The 17461-nt window shown below is 43.9% G+C and overlaps 1 protein-coding gene across 5 annotated transcripts in view; it reads right to left on the bottom strand.

The window, feature by feature from the left end:
* Positions 1 to 1090: 1090 nt before the first annotated feature.
* The window catches only part of LCOR (ligand dependent nuclear receptor corepressor), a 144901-nt gene continuing 128530 nt past the window's right edge, over positions 1091 to 17461 (bottom strand). For 4 of the 5 annotated variants that reach the window (XM_040486024.1, XM_040486026.1, XM_040486023.1 and 1 more), the window contains one exon: positions 1091 to 16009. In XM_040486024.1, the coding sequence (XP_040341958.1) occupies positions 11680 to 16009 (4330 nt within the window). In that variant the 3' untranslated portion in view covers positions 1091 to 11679. The remainder of the gene's footprint in view (positions 16010 to 17461) is intronic. The other variant, XM_040486029.1, reaches the window with a different exon arrangement.

Raw genomic sequence — 17461 nt, 5'->3', positions numbered from 1 at the left:
GCACTAACTTTATTAGATCTTCATTATGATTTTTAAAAGAGAAGCCAGAAACCAAATTTTATGTAAACCCTCACAGTTCATGTGTACAGACAACTTTTTTTAAACACTGGGCTCAATAAAATACAACTGTGAGCCACCAGTTTGCAACCTCTGAATTAAAGGAAAGTAAGTAGCAACTTTAACAGTTAAAAGGAAATCCCTGACCAAGGAAATGAGCATAGCAGGGCTTGGTTGGGGAGTGGAAGCAACAGAAAGAATGACCAGGCTTCCAGCTAGAGTTGCCAAGTTTTCCCGAGATTGGTGCTAAAGCATGTCTATCACCCCTATACTCTGTGCTCTCAGAGCTAATTTTAGAGACGTCCCCTCACCCCAAGCCAGTCAGTCTGCACCTCTCAGGCCATATTCTAGTTATCCTCCCATGGGATGAATATGGGAGGAAAAGAAGTCTATTTTAACCATGAAAACTCCTAATCTGGAACGAGATAAATTCTCCAAATTCAAGTGAACAGAGGTGGGGTTATTTTCACCGGATATAGTTCTGCATGTCAATGGCCACCGTCCTGTAACGTATTCAGGAAACCATGGCTGACTCCAAAAGGAAATCACGGGCCCACTGGACCCTTACATAAACCCCTCTGAAGCAGAACTGAAAGAATACAGTGAAACAGGTCATGGGGCTAGTAAATGTAAATGCCAACGTTCTGCCCTTCCCCAACATGGGCTACAGACAGCCGGGCAGCCCCCCTTGGCAGCTGTGCGTATCACCCTGGTATTTAACAGTGGCTTACCTGGTTCACCAGGTCCCCCGCCCCTCAGGATGAAGCACTGGCACCTTTCCAACTCCACCATGGGAATTCCAAGGATTCATCCGCAGTGTTTTCTTTTCCCCGAAGTTAGGCATACCTCACAAAATGGCCTCAGATCTACCAAACAACATTCCCTTATGTGCCAACACTGTGGCCGAGGCAGAAGTATTAGAAGTATTGTCTTTTGGTTCCTTCTGGCAACTGCTCAACTTTGCCACAGGCTACAAGTTGAATCCTGGGCTTCAGTGCATTCTGTTCCCTGTCCAGTAACTACACAAACACACTTTAATATCAAAGAAGTTTAATACGCTGCAATAAAATAAGCGCCTAGAAAAAGCTCATGGAATAGATGTCAATGTTAGAGAAATCCCTCCCACACATCCTCTAGCTCCATACCCCATCCCTCAAAACCAAACAAGAAAATCTGAAACAACAAAGGAAATCCATCCAAGCTTGGATTTCAGTGAGGGCCCCTTTACCAATAACAAGAACACAGTTTCCTACATGGCCTAATAGGAAAGTAAAACACAGAAGCACAAAAAGTCCACAAGATTTCAATATTTAAGAGACTTGGTACATATTCAAAGTTAAAATAACTCCAACTTTTATAGCTATACATATTGTTTTAAAGCAACTTAATATATTTTTAAATTTCATATATACACTCTCAAAGGTTCTTCAGGTGAGGTATGTAAACATTGTCTAATGAAAAATTTTCAATGTTTCAAACCAACAAATTCACAGCATACATTGAATTTTCATCCATTAAAGACACAGTATTTTCCTACACTCACTAACACAGTGGAAATCCAGGCCCAAGGATACACATCTATCATCCAGATTAACATTTGTAGAACTTCTCAATTCACTGCTTTCGGAAACACCACCTGCACACAGGTTAGGGGCACACACTTGGTACCGAGAATCCAGAGACTCTCTCCTTAGGCATCTGGATCACTGGCTAAGACTCACAAGACAGCAAAAAGGAGCACATCTGAACAACTACAAGATTGACCTCGGCAATGACAACACTGGGAGGAACCAGAAAGACCTTAAAGGAACGGTAGAGATTCATCTTAGAGCTCCCTGGATCCACAGCCGGATCAGCAGCCCCTGCCCTAATCTCATTCTGAAGGGTCGTGGCCTAAAAAGAATAAAAACCCAACACGGCACCTGAGCTTCAGTTAAATTGCATGGGCCTCCTATGGCCCCCTGGCCCCTGAAAGGCATGAACTCTAGCCTAAAGTAGGACCCTGGGCTGTGCTTTTCATACAGGTTGGGGTTGAATTCCTTACTACCATAATGCATATGGGAAAATAATGCCATGAGTTCACAAAGACGACCACTGCCTGCACACAGGCACTGGCCGATGACCTTGGAGGAGCTCAATTTTGAAAACTACTTGTTCCCTGAGGGTAAACAGCAGGCTTCTATTGAGATTAAGTGAGGCTAATAAAGGGATTATTTATTACAAGGTAATAAACACGTGGGGAGCCTCAGGCCAGAGTTCTAGCACATAATCTACGACGCCCCCTCCCCGCCCTCCCACCACAGTAGTCACCTTCCCAATGACACAATATAGGTCAGCTTCTTTCCTCTTGCTTGCTTTCAGGCTCAGCAGCGGAAAGTTTTATTCTAACGCACCCACTTCAATCTAAAAAAACACTAGTGAAAAATTCCAAACACCGTCATAAATACAAAAGAGAAGACATATTCCAAAAGCCTAAAAAACTACATTATTCTATTAATGGTTATTCGGGTGTGGGGTATTTTTCATAAAGTTTAGGACGGTCACAAGGAGAGGCTGCTAAACAGCTTAGAAACCTGTTGAACTGGACACGCTGGGAGAGGAGGGACTGCCTTCCTTGCTCCCATCTAAACGGCTTAACCCCAGACATTTCAAACCCAGGCACAGAGGAGGATCACAGGAAGTGGGCTTAGCTTTCCAAGGTAGGGCAGATAGACTCAAAGGGCTTTTAACTGTCAATTTAAAATTTTAATGTAAAAAGTTCTTATGTTCACAGCCAAATGAGCTTTGCCTCGACTAGATTCTGGAAGCCCTGCAAATTCATGGAAAAATAGATCAGTTTTCAATCTCTATGCCCAATCTTTGATGTGTCTGGTGCTGGCAGATTTCTCATCCATTGCTAGAGTTGTAGGACATGAAGAAGCGTGCAGACGAACAGAAGCAAAAATTCAAGTACAGCCACCTCTCCGGCAAAGGCAAGAGGTCTTAGCAAGAGCTGTTCTACCCCCACCCTATCCTCTGAGACAAGGGCCAACGCAGAGCCCAGAGTAAATTGTTATTACCTAGGATCTTATTGCTTATGGGCAACACATCAGAAAGAACACCTGGAAATCTGCTCTGCAGATCTGGGAACTGACCGGTTTATCATATATATATATCATATATATGATATATATATATGATATGTATATACACACACATATGATATATATATATATATATATATATATATATATATATATATATGGCATAACCAGATGAGAAGAGGGGGCAATTAAAGCTTGGATTTGATGTAGCGTTACAGATCAAATGCCCCAAACAGCTCTCAACCTGCTGGTTTTTGTTCTTTCTCCATGTGTGAACTGTGTTATGAAAGGAAGTCCACTGCTCAAAATATAGTCTTCTACAATACTACAATGCAAACCAACATCACTCAGAACATGAATCTGTATACAGCACGTGTAATAAATATTTTTAAAAAACTATTTACAACATTACTTCTTGTGAACATTAGATGAGAGCAAAATTTATTTCCTCCTGCAAAGGTTAAAAAAGTTTTGACGGTCTAGTTCAGTGCTAAATTCCCTGGCATCTAGTTACCCATTCACATTTCATCTTAAAATCAGATTTGCTTACAAATAGTATCTTAGAAAAAACATTCTCCAGGATTGCTGTTCAAGTGTCCTCCTCGTTTGTTAGAAAAGACAAAGGGAGGCCATAAGAAAATATGCAAATTACGGTTCAAGCGGATGAGAACCTCCCCCCACCCCACCCCCACCACGTGTCCAGTCCCAAGCTCTCTGGTCTTGGAGCCGTGGTTCTCAGTCCAGCCAGCTGCGGAGAATGAGAGTCACGGCTCAGACAGAGGTGCCCAGGAATGGGGCACAGAGAAGAGGAACACGATCATAAAGCATCCGTTCCGTTAAATCTAGGGGTGCTCTGAATTGCAGACCAAGACTCCTGAGAGGTAAAGCTGCACACACCTTAGAGCAGACGGTCTCCTCCTGTAACCACGGGTGACAGGTGGGGCTGGCCACATCTGCACAGATGTTTGCTGAGACAGGGAGAAGGGGGAATGCAAGGGGGAAGACAAGGAGGAGGGTGAGGAGAAGGAGGGCTGAGGTGCTCAAGAGTACTGTCAAGGTGCAGAAGGAAACGTGCTTATCTCCCATGGTTAATGAATGTGAATAGGTGTGTGTCTTTCACAAACGTGAGAAAGACTAAAAATACATCTTAATGCTTTCTTTAGGCCACCAGTGGTTTCTCCATAGCCCCACAGGTATGGGTTTGGAGTTCCTTGGGGTTACAACTAAGGCTCGTTTCCATGGACAGGGTGTTGAGTGGACAGTTGGAAGGTATCAACTGCGTATGCAAAAAAAGTGGGCGGCTTGAGGCAAGCCCCGATGCCATGCCTGGCACAGCCATACCAGTTGTGGGAGACTCACTTTGTTCTGGGATGGGATGACAGTGGGGGGAAACACTCAGATTCCCAACCCACGCTGCGTCTGCCCAGAGTGAGGGTTTTGAGGTGGCACCCTTCTGCCTTCACTGTGTTGTTTGGGGGTTCAATGGATGAGCAAGGTAATTGGGGAGGACAGGTGGCTAGAAAGAACACTTTTTTGGAAAGCCCTTTCGACAGTTAATTTTTTGTTGTTAAAATAAATACTTTCTATAGAAGCATTTGAACAGGAAAATACCACTATTTACACAGTGAAATAAATTCAACAGTGGTGAATGTAACTGTGTATTACACCATGTATTGGAAACCACAGTCAAGAACACAGTCTCCTAGAACACTGGTGAAACTGATACCCTTAAGATACAGTGGCCTTAAAACGAATCCCTACCTGTGGTATAAACATACATAATTATGCAGATCTTGTTTGTATGGCATCTTTCCCACAAACTACCTCCCCAATACTACAGCTTCAGCTGCAAGACAGCATGAGGTGCAGATTATAGAAAACAAGTGGGCTGAAAAAGTTGATAAATTGAAGAGTATTTGGACTCAACGGCTAAATGCTGGAAGGAAAATAAAGGGATATGAAAAGAAAGATGCTTCTAGTATGACACGTATGCGCTCAGTGACATGCTTGGGAGGTATGGTACTGTCCCAGAGAAGATACCTCCTAGAAGGGGGCTGGGCGGCACAAGCAGAAGAGGGAAGAGAGGAGGGGCCAAGGATGGCTCCTCAAGACGAGCTGAGCCAGGCCAGAGAGCTCAGAACTTCTTCGGACTACAGCTGCTGGTGTGCCAACAAGGGGCCATCAACATGCAGGTGTTCACGAGAGGGCGGAGGGAGGGCAGGCTGGACTCGGGTTCAAATGGGCACGGGGGTCATTCGTTTAGGTTCACAAGTAGTGACCAGAGCTTGGGGAGTGAGCTTGCAAGCGTACAACAAAGGAAAAAGGGTGCTAGAGGGTGAAAGGGGCACGCCTGTTCTGGCCAGGGGAGGCACTGTTCTGGGATTCAGGTTCATTACCAAATCTGTTTGTGGGCAGCACTGCCACAGAGGAGACGTAAAAGACTTTGCACTTCTGGTTTTAACTACTTGTCCTAGTAGATCAGATCATGATTCAACAAACATTCAATCAACGAAGAAGGATCTTTTCTTCTTCTTTAGTGCACAAGCATCACTCAGAAATAACGTGCAACAGCAGCTGTGTGCCGAGATGAACAAGTGAGACCCCCTCAAATCTAAAAGGAAGGATGTGGTGCAGTGCTGGATTATGTGAAAAAATGTTTGTGCCTAGCTGTCCTCATATTTTATCCTGAACGATGTACTGCAAGGGTCAGTAAAGCTTTTGTAAAGAGCCAGGTGGTGAATACATTTTAGGCTGTGTCCACTACTATATGGTTTCTGTTCCTTTTTTTTTTTTTTTAAATATAATCCTTTAAAAAATAAAAGGTAAAATGCATTCCTCCAACCTCCGGCATACTATAAGACCATGAGCACCTGTTTCATTGTTGTTGCTCTTTCATGGGCAGTCTATACCTTCACGTCCCTTGCCTACTGACCACCTTGCATTAAGTGGGATGGTCTCAGGCCGGTGAGAAAGCCTCTGTGCGTCACAGTGCTTGCCAGACGGGACTAACTACACAGCCGCCCCTCTAGACAACAAAGCTGAGGGTGTCCCCTAAGCACCGAGTGTATGCCACCAGGGCTCTGGGAAAAGGAAGATCGGACAGACAGGAGGTAATGGAAGGAAACGACCAGCTTTGGCTCAATCCGAAGAGCAAAAGCATGAGCAAGTGCACCCTCTGCAGAAGTGCCCCGGGTGCTTTCCCGGGTCCCCAGCACGACAAGGCAAAGCCCTGCATCAGAAGCGTCATCAGAGAGCTCTGGGTTTCTGCTTGAGTGTGACTTATTATCTCTAAAGGAAAGAGGTCAGACCTTCAAGTCTTCCAATATGTCCACTGTAGCACAAGTAGTCAAACTGTTCTGACATTTCACGGAATGAACTGAAGGCTGCCTCAAAAGGCTTCTCATAATTCTGCTTGTTTTAAATGCAATAATCTTTTTATTTTCATTTTTTTCCCTGAAAAAGGATTTGGGAGCAAGCCCAGGGAAGAATACTTACTGCTGGGGTGTGAGGACTGCCTTGCTGATGTGATTATAGACCTGATTTTATACTCACAGAAAAATTTCCAGTATTTCAGTGGGTATCAAGCAATAAGAAGACAAAAATTAATAGCTGAGAAGTCAAAACGATAACTGTCTGTTTCAAAATAACCGAAATAATCAGTGTTCTGGGGCCACTGACAGAAATTTTTTCACTGGCATGACATTCAAACTTCCTTTGGGAAAAAACCAGTATGGAAGCTTATCCTTGAGTTCTGGGGGACGGGGAAGACCCAACAGCCTGGAAGCTGACTGGATTTGATCCAAAGATATAATGTACAACTTCTCAGTCACACTCAGGTTACATAATATGCCCCAATTTTCTATTCTTACCTAAAAGCACGTTCAAAGCCCCTAGTTTTCATTTGCTGGCTTGCCTTTAATAAAATAATTTTGAAAGGAAAGTATATGACTAAAAAAATATCAGTGCTGATGCATTTTTATTTTCCTAGAAGCTGGCCCAAAATATTACATAATAAATACCTTGGGTTAGTGACTGGACTTTGTTTTCCCTTCTGTGAAAAGGCTTTTTCCGTATCTAAATATGTAAATGAGAATACCACAGTATTCTCAACTAATTTTGAGAAAAACCAAATCTTGGCTTACCTTAGGAACAAACAAGACGTGAGGCCGGAGTCAAGTCTATGATAAAGGCTGAGTGAAATGAGAGGCCAGGCCACATTTACAACTCTGAAGCCCTGTTTGCTCACGGGGTCTGACTCTTGAGGCTAACGGTGGCCTCACTGTGGCTGCAGTGACGGGCGGTTCTAAGAAGGAAGGTGTGAGGCTACGGCAGCTCACGAGTCAGGAGATGGCAGTCAGTGTGCTATAGCAATATACCGTGTCTCCTCTGTAGCAAGAGAAAATAAAGAAGTGTAAAAAGAAGAACAAAACTGAGGTAAGATAAGGGGGAAAAGAAGAAGAGGACAGAGAGGAGGGGAGGACAAAGAAAGGAGAAGATCAATCAGGCAAAATTTGTTAGTGAAAAACGATTATTTTCTTAAGCAAGGAGGGTCAACAAACTTTTTCTGAAAGGTCCAGACGGTAAATCCTTTAGGCTTTGCAGGCCCTTGGTCTCTGCTATAAATATGATACTCTGCTGGAAAGCTGCCAAGGAAAATACACGAACAAATGGGCATGGCTATGTTCCAATAAACTTTTATTTACAAAAGAGTGACCAGCCCATATTCTGCAGACCCTTGATCCTCTGTAAGCCAAATGACAGTTTGTGCGGGCTGACAGAAAACCAATAGGAACGGGTGTGGCTCCCCGGCCTAGCACCCGGGGAAATTCCAATACAGTCCCTGGTGTGGTGACAAGCCACCAACCTTGCTGATGGTGGTACTTACAGAATCTCCGACCTGCATCATGTAGCATGCTGTCTTTCCCACTTAGCTCTCGGGTCCTTCAATCAGCAGGAATGCTGCCCGTAGAGGGGGGGGTGACAGCTTCAGCCCTCACCACGAATCCACCAAAAGGCAGGAAAGAGACCAAACCTCAGTTCAAAGCAAGTCTTGAAGTGATGTGTTTCACTGATGTCCTATCTGAACAGCGTGTGATGCACAGAGGAGCCCCTCAGAAGCAGCACCTATGAAGAGACGAGGACCTGCACCTCCCCTAGCCGCACTACTGCAAGGATGAAACCCACAGTCCAAGATTACTGTTTTTAGATAAGGCTTGTGTAAAATTCTTTAATGAAGTACAGATGCAACAGAATTAACCCAAGGGATCCAAGGGACTAGCAACTGCAGATGAACACACACCAATGACATTCCAATGCGGGCAGCCTTAAGAGCAGACTAAACGTTCATTGCCTTCCTGCTGTGCTGCAAGATTGCTATGAGGGAGGCTCTGGACCCTGACTGGGGAGCAGTTTCCATGTTGTCCTCCCAAACCCGGGGAGCCTGAAGGGCTAGAAAATGGGGGACAGAAAATGGGTCTCCTGAAGAGGGCCCAGCTCTGGGGAGCTATGATAGAGCTTCAGTCATTGCTCCGCAGGCATCCTGCAGCTCTCCCAGAAGCTCGGAGGTAATACCGGCGTTCTCAGGTCATCAACTTCAGCTCCAACACTGGGACAGTCAGAGTATAGGCCCAGGGGCAGAGTTTTCTTTTTTCTTCATTTGGAATCTGGAATGTGGGACAGATTGCCTTTGCATCTGGTGGCAAGCCATACTGTGAAGATGGCTAGAAAAAGGAGGTCTTTGTGAGACAGGGGAAACAAGGGGGAACTTGAGTCAATTCCAAGTCTGGCTTGGAGGTGTCTAGGAGACAGGTTTGCCAGCATCGGCTGTAAGAGTAAAAGGGTGTTCCAGAGGCAGCCCTCAAGTTTGTTTGTTTGTTTTCCTTTCTTCTATTAGCAAAATTAACTGAATCAGCAAAAATGAGATTCAACAAATATAAAAATAATCCTAAGGTTTTAAGTGTTCTAATTATGTAGAATCCTAGTCTATTTAAATGCAGTTACTACTATAAAGTGTAAGTTGATTTTAAAGATGAGCCACTGCAGTGTATAAAAAAAGGCATACACATGCATACCTTTCGCCAAATGCTGCCTAAGACGGGAGAAAAGGCTATTATCTTGAAGTAAGCTTTTTAAAATGAAAAAGCACTTAGAAAAGTAATGGAATGGATGACAGACCCGAAACTGGAAGAGTTCCACCCACTCACACTGCCTCACACCTCTCCCTAAGTTAATCCAAGCACCGCTACAATGCAGTCTACGTGCAGCTAAGGGGGGCACCTTGAGTATACGCACAGGAGTCCACACATGTCACATTGGCAGACCTCAGCTGGTTAAGTCACCACAAAAACAGTATCCAGTGACGACTATATGAAAAATTTTTTTTTAACTTTAAAACCACTTTTAAAAGATTAACCAAACCTACGCAAAAACATACTAATGCTTCTGTGCAACTTAATGCTGAGAAAGGGCTGCCAACATACACACTCAGCAGTTTCATTAACATAGGTAGCTCTTGAATGGCCAAAGTCAAAGATATTAAAAAGAAAAAAAGAGACTCATGGGATAGGAGACATTGGAAAAAAAAAAAAGTCAAGGCTTCACTGAAGATAGTAAGCTTCCCTACCTATGAAATTCAATGCAATTTTCAATTTCCCATGAATCACATGCTTTTCTCCAGTCCTATCCAGTCATCAGAAGTTTCCATTATATACAGCAAGCTTTTCACAGAATGGGTAGAAGGCCTGTTTTATCATGATTTGGCTGAACTATACATGAAAAAAGTCCACCCGGGTTTACCTAAACAGATCTGAACAATCTAAATGGAAAACTTTTTAGTAAAACAGACAGGGTGGCACCTGTCCACACAAGCCTACTTCTGTGACGGAGCATGTTAGAGAAGTTGGCTGAAGCTTTAACAACCAAGCCTTTTTTGTAGAGTGGTCCAGTGGAAATGTGGAAGTCACACTGTGTTATAATGGAGCAATGTTACAGGCATCAAGGGAAAGCCCATGCAACCACCTCAGGCGTCACTCAGGAAAGGCAAACAACATTAGTTAAAACACCGCAGCTCTCAATTCTGAGCCATGGAATAGAGCCTGACGTGATAGAGGCGGGAGTGATACCACAAGCATTAACTACCAGTATGGCACTAACCAATTAGAATGCTAACACCCACTCTAACCATGTACGTTCACACTGGAGCACACCAGCTGAACGTCAGCTCCAGGTGGGGGGAGCGCTGCAGGCCCACTATGAGATGGGGCTGCTTCCTCCAACAGCAAAGTTGCTCTGAACTTTACATAACTCTGTGCTGTTTAGACCTTTCTGAGCCTCATGCCAAACTGGTTTTGGGGATACTCACAGAGACCCTGGGCCACATTTAAACCATCTGGCCTGTGCTAATTACCCAGCTCATGAACAAATGCCCTAGCACACTGCATGGCGACAAAGAATCTTACTGCAGAACCGGGGCTGGGAGACATCTGTGGCTAATAACCACAGGCAAATGCACATGCATAAACTCTTAAACTTTTCTATTACTGGAAATAACAACCTGGCTTTCTTTGAATATGGAAGTATTCGGGGTAAGAAAGAATATTAGAACAGTCACTCTTATCCTAATTGTCAAGTTACAGTTACAAGATGAAAAAAAAAAAAAAAAAGCCTACATTTTTTCCCCCAAAGTCAGAAGAAAACCTCGTTAGAGTGCTAGCAAGCTTGCAAGGCCCAAAATGAAAAGGATGGCAAGAATCAGTAATGCAAATCACTTGGGGGATGTAAATAATTTTTAGAGGTCATAACCCAATATTAACACCATGTGACACATCTTCTGTCCCATGGGCACATAATTTAGAATACATTTTTTCAAATGACAAAGGATCAAAAGTGAGAGGAGTGACCAATAATGAACAGAATATGAATTTTTAAAAAGGGGTAACAGAAATATTCATCTTTTATAATAATAATAATTTCCCTCTGCATTCTCTACATACCATAAAAGTGATTTGGTTTAGCTTTCGAGAATCATTGAAACAAACAAACAAGACAGAGAGGGAAGTTCACTGCTAGGGTTTGCAAAGAGGAGTGTCTGTTCAGGTACAGACACTGCAGGGTGGCTGCTGAAAAGCTACTTTTATGTGCATGATGGTGGTCTTCTCGGCTACAGTACAAGTGCTTGTGCATCAAGTATAAAATACAAGCCTTTAATCACATAGATCAGCTTTTTAGCTTTTGTAAATTTAAAAACAAAAAGGATAAATAAGGCACTGTACTTTTAAAAACTAAAACTGCTTGGTTCCAAGTTTAAAACCCAAGGAACAACCAGAATATAATATATAACTTCCCTTACTCAGCCTCAGAGAAAGACTCTGCAAGTTCCCTTCTCCATCTGAGATGCATTTTTCTGACATCTTAAATTGTGATGTTCTCCATTAACTGCAGATTTGAAAGGCTGGATAAGCTTATAAAAGCAGGTTTAGTTAATGCAAAACGAAGGGTTACTTCTGTAGGACAGTTTAACTCTCGGCTACCAGCCTGGCGATCACTTTGCGTCCAGCCGTCTCCGTTTGCCATGGGAAGAGTCCAGCTTTGCCTTCAGCTTTCGCTTTCTCTGGGCCGCACTGCTCTCTGGGGTTTTTGTCAAGGGTCTGGCCCGAGCCTTTCCACTGCTTTGCTTCCTGTTGGTGGCTTTCTGTGGCCTTGAAGAGGATTCCCCTGCCCCCTTTTGCTTTGCAGGTTTCGTCACTGTGTCTGAGGCGGCTGGCTGAGCGGGTCTTTTGTTCGTATTTTCTTTTTCCCTCCTGGAGGGAGGGCAGTTCTTCCCAGGGGACTTTTTGGGGATCTTCACTTTATTCTCTTTCAAGGATGTCTTTTTGGGCAGTTGGCTGATTCTGTCCCTTGCAGCTGGCTTCTTGGCAGCAGGGGTTTTGGTGGATCCATCACTATGCTTTTCTTTGCTGGCTTTGACCGCAGGTCCCTTGTCCTTCCTGTCCTGAGCGGTGCCGCTTTCTGTCCTCTTGCGTTTATTCTGCACTTCGGCTTTCGGCAAGATTTCAGACATCTGCTTCCCCTTCCTTCCCTTCATTCCATCAGTACTCTTGGGCTTAATGGGAAACCCATCTGCATCCACTTGCAGGGCAAGCTTGGGGGACATCAGAGGGTTGATGCATACACTCTTACAACTCTGTTTACTCTCCACAGCCTGTCCAAATGGGCTCTCCATTTTCTCGTTCTTGATCAAACATTGCTGGGCTCTGAGCTTTCCTCGAATATTGGAGTATTTTCTGAGGATCCGAGTACTGGCTGGGGTAGGTGAATTTGTGGGAGGATGGCTATTTCTACCTTCCTTGACTTCCTCTACAGTGTCTTCAGAATTGGGGCTGAGGCTGACATCACTGCCATCCTCTGGCTCCACTTGGTCAGGATTCTCTCGAAACTTAGCCCAGAGCTTCTGTGTTTTCCAATTGTTTCTAGCAGGAGTAGCTCCAGGAAATTTCTTCAAGTGTTTTTTCAAGCGTTCAGCCTGTAGTGAACTGGGGTACAGGCTGGAAGGAGAGTATTTCTGAAGAGGATGCTTGACAGGGGGGATGTCTCCTGGAAGACGAGTGTTGAGCTTCTTCACGATAACCAGAGACCGGGTTTCAGTTGTCTCTAAGAACCATTTGCAAACATTAGATAACTTAAAGTTTGTCATAAACAGCATCTGAACAGGAGAAAACCTTTGAACCTCCAACGAACCCCTACATTTCCGTGACCTTTTTTTGCTTTTCCAAATCTCCTTTAGTTTATCTGACTTGTTCCTTGATCTTGGTGTTGGCTGGGCTTCCTTTTCCAACTGGATCCAACCTTTCTGGACTCTCATGTACTGGGCATTGAAGCTGGCAATAAGCTCTTGGTTCTCTTCCTCTGCACACCATTCCACAAACTTTGGCTGGTCATCTACCACTGTGTCCACATCATCCTCATGTAAGGGATCTCCACTCTCTGAAGCTTCCTTTTCCTTTGGCATTGGGTTTCCCTGTGTTGCTTCCTTTTCTGAAGTCACTTTTGCAGTGTCCAAGGAGTCCAGAGAATGAGTATGTCTTAGGTTGTAAGTTGAAGAGGTCAGTCTTGTAAGCCTCGGGACGCACTGTGGGGGCCCGGCCGCATCACCACTTCCACTATTTGACAAGCCACATGCACTGGATGGCACATCACTCTGGTCACCTTTATGCTGGGTGTTTGCACTGCCAGCCTCATTCACAACCTCCTCCGTATCGTGTGCAGGAATTGGTTCTGGCTTCTCTTTTGATTGTTCTGGGAAAGTACGTGGAATATTTTCTGAGGGAGCACGAGCATTTTTCTCACCTAACTTAGACTGAACATAGATTTCCAGTCTTTCTCCAGGCAGGGTCTGGTCTACTGTGGTTATGGGATCACCGTGGGGGAAAATACCTCCTTCTTCCCCTTTGACCTCTTTAGCCAGCATGTTTTTAAAAGTCTGCCTGGTGATGATCCCACCTTCTTTGCCCTCCTGCTCGGCATCTTTCTCAGAGGGCTTTTCATGGACCTCTGGGTTTTCAGTGTCCTCCAAAGCTTTTGTATGGAAACCATCAGCCAGAAGACTCTCAGGTGTTGTCTCACCAGGGCACGCTTCCTTTTTAGAACGTTTCATAACAGGATTTTTGGAAACCTTGATCTCAGGACTAGCAGAGGAAGAATCTGAACTTTGACTTCTTAGGCACCTATCAGCAGAAGAGGGATCAGAAAGCTGACTTCTTAGGCACCTGTCAGAGGCCTCAGGGAGTTTTTTAACTTTTTTCTTCTTGTCCAGATTCTCTTCGGGTGAGTCAATGTTTTGATCACACATATCTCTTTCTGAAGAATGTTTTACGTTCCTGCCCTGTCCCTCTAATTTTCCTGTACCACCTGCTGTCTCACTTTCCTCAATTTCATTGGGGTTTTCATTAGTAAAAGTGCTGCTTTCCTTCAAGAGTAGGTCAGTATCTAGCTCCTGAGTGTCTTCAGTCTCAGCCTCAGTACTGATGCTTTGGTTGTCTTCAGCTTTTCCCAGGCTCAGAGGAGGCTCCAAGCCCACTGGAGGACTCTGACTTTCTGAGCAAGGAGGACCTTCCTCTCTACTGACTGTTTCAGGAGAAGAATGAGGCCCGGAAACAACATCTTCATTGCCTCCCTCAGAAGTGCTCTCAATAGAGGAAACCAGGTGACAGTCTTGGGTGACAGTCCCCTCCTTGATTTCCAGCAGTTCGACTGGCTGCTGGTCTCGTTCAGGGGAAGCTATCCCACTTGCTGTGGGAGTTGAGACCATGGAGCTGCCTTCTGGTGTGTCCTCTTTGGGAAGGTGAACAGGGAGAGGTGACACCAGGCTGGAGGCTGTTGTTTCCTTTGACCTAGGAGAGCTGCTCGGATTTGGTTTATTTGTCACGGGGCAAACCTCAGGCTCTTGAGATTCCTTTTCCGAGGAAGCATCTCTGTCTCCTTCCTTAAGGGAGATGATTTCTTTACTAGGTTCTTCGTGGTCATCGTCTCTGGGATGCTGCACATCCACGGCGGGTCCAGGGGCTGAAAGTGTAAGGGTCTGCTTGGGAGTGACCACTGCCTCCGGCTCCAGGGTTGAACAGCTCGCTTTTTCTTGGGAGTGTAAATTTCTGGCCAGTGTGCGAACAGTTGGCAGCTCACAACAATCACCATTGAAAAAGTATCCCCGAGTACTCTTTCTGGCTGTTTTCCGAGAGGATAATATTGATCTTTGATTCTCAAAGTGGCATTCTGTTATTGGCTGACTAATATAAACGACATCACACTGGTTATCATAATCGTTTATCCTCAACCCTGATGCCCTTTTACTTTTCCGAGCTGTCTTAATGGAGGTTGAGATCATCTTGGTTCGTGAATGTCCATTAGATGCTTTGTGTACAGCTGGCATAGGGCTGGGGGCTAACCAACCATCTTTGGAATGATCAAACTGGCCCTTATCACTGGGATGTAAATGATAACTCACCTTATTTCTTCCTAGTGAGTGAAGATGGTTCTCTTGCTTTGGCCTTGAATCTTGTTCACTGGACTCTAACTCCTGGCGCAAAGGTGTTTTTGAGCTACACAGTAAAGCGTTCTCTTTGTCAGCAGTTCTAGGTGAATTCCCCGTAAACCCTGAGTCCCAAGCTTCTTCTGATAAAGCTTTGAATGAATTTCTCTGAGAAATAATACAGCTGTTGCTCTCCTCACTATTCTCAGCTGCCCCTTTTACTGCAATTAGACTTTCTACTAAAGCTGAGCTCTGCATATGGTCTTTACCATCCTCGCGAATTTTCACATTTGTGTCTTGCTCCTGTCCAGTGGTTTGCCCCTCCAAGCTCTTAGAGATGTGGTGGAAGTTTAATGAGGAAGAATTAGATGCAGTGAGGTATCCCAGAGTGGAACTATCCGTTGAACTACCAGAATTAGGTTTAGTGGTTGGAAGTTCAGAGGAAACTTTCTGGGTAACAGCCAAGGCATTCTCTCTCCCATCTACAGACTTTATCTCAGGAGGAGGCTCCTTCAGGGCCTGTTCTGTCACGCGTAGAGGGCTGTGAGAGTCCGATGAGTCTACGAACAAATCTACAGAAGTAGGAGACTTCCTATCGAGACACACAGCATCCTTTTCCTTATGTTTGGTGCCTAGTTGGGCACAGCCGGCACTGCAAGTGGATGCGTCCATTGCTCCAGAATCAGGGTGCAGGTCCTCGGGGCCTGGCTGGGATTCAGTGTACAGATCGTTCAGAACACGAATGAACTGCTTCTGATGATGAGTGCACAGTTTGACCATAAACTTCTCCAGCGGGGACTTCGACTGATTGTTAGAATCTACTGCTAGAGCCTCTGTTGAATTCTCACTAGACAGACAAAGAGAAAGAAGAAATTAGTATGGTCATTCTCCAAAGAAAATTTTTACCCTATGAAATTCACCAGACGTTACTCATGTTGTAAAGAGAATGGACACTCTAAAACTGCTTCTAAGTGCCCAGGTACATTTGATTCCATAAATGAGGGGTATTTACCTGATTAAAATATAAGGCTAGCCCTGTTATATTCTCAAATTTCAGTAACATCCTTCATACCTTTTAAGAGATCCTTCACAGTTATTTTTATCTTATAGAGAAGAAATATCATTGAAAATAATTTTTTGGAAAATAAAATTTTGGCTACATTAACTCCAGTTGGTCAACATATACTTTTGTTTTAGACATGGGTATTTCTGTTAAATAATCATTGATTTGTAAGCCCACAACACTGACAAAAACTCAGACGCACTATATTGCAAACCTTAGTTTGGAAATATTTAGGGAAATTATAGTTTTAACATGGTTTCTCAGCATGACTAATTGGTTGGACTTCTAATTCTGAAAACAGTAATACAGGAACCCTTCTGCTCCCTTCCTGGGGCAATGAGAAATAGAGATCAATAATTTCATAATTCAAATACACTGAAAGATGCAATTATAAGCAGCCTACGCTGGCCTCCTACCTTCCTCACGCCCCTCTGGCCTCTGAAGCAGTGTGCTTTTAATGGAAAGAGCACAGATTGTGGAATATGATAAACTCACATTCTACTTCTAGCTCTGACATTTACTATCTATAGGCTCTTAGGTAAATTACTTAACCTCTCTGAACCTTGGTTTCCTCATCTGGAGTTGGAACTCAGTATTGATATTTCAAAGGATTGTTGTGAGATGTCAGAAAGCACACACAAAGCACAAAGCACAAAAGAACAGGCGCTCCCCCTTTCTTGACTCAGGGAGATATTTAAGACCAGGTGGTAAAAAGCTGCTGAAACATGTCTAATTACAAAACAAAACAAAAACCAAACTATCGGTCAAATCTGTTGTTTAAACTACTCTTCATGAAGGAAGATTCCACTATGTTTTTATTTTCACAACTAGCAAGACAGCAGTTTTAGTCAGCGGTGCCATGGGTATCTGAAAGGACCTACATGAGACTACAGAATGTAGTCTTCTACATGTCTTAGCAGATGCCTACTTTAAATTTGAAATTGGTCACTGAATTGTGAATAAACCAAGAAAAAAAGATTCTTTCATGCAAACTACATATCAGATAAAGGGTTAGTATCCAAAATCTATAAAGAACTTATCAAACTCAACACCCAAAAAACAAATAATCCAGTGAAGAAATGGGCAAAAGACATGATAGACACTTCTCCAAAGAAGACACCCAGATGGCCAACCAACACATTAAAAAATGCTCAACATCACTCATCATCAGGGAAATACAAATCAAAACCACAATGAGACACCACCTTATACCTGTCAGAATAGCTAATATGAACA

The sequence above is a fragment of the Herpailurus yagouaroundi genome, unplaced genomic scaffold (assembly GCF_014898765.1).
Source record: "Herpailurus yagouaroundi ecotype Mexico unplaced genomic scaffold, PumYag 163, whole genome shotgun sequence".
Taxonomy (NCBI): domain Eukaryota; kingdom Metazoa; phylum Chordata; class Mammalia; order Carnivora; family Felidae; genus Herpailurus; species Herpailurus yagouaroundi.
This window is presented reverse-complemented; position numbering and strand designations above follow the sequence as displayed.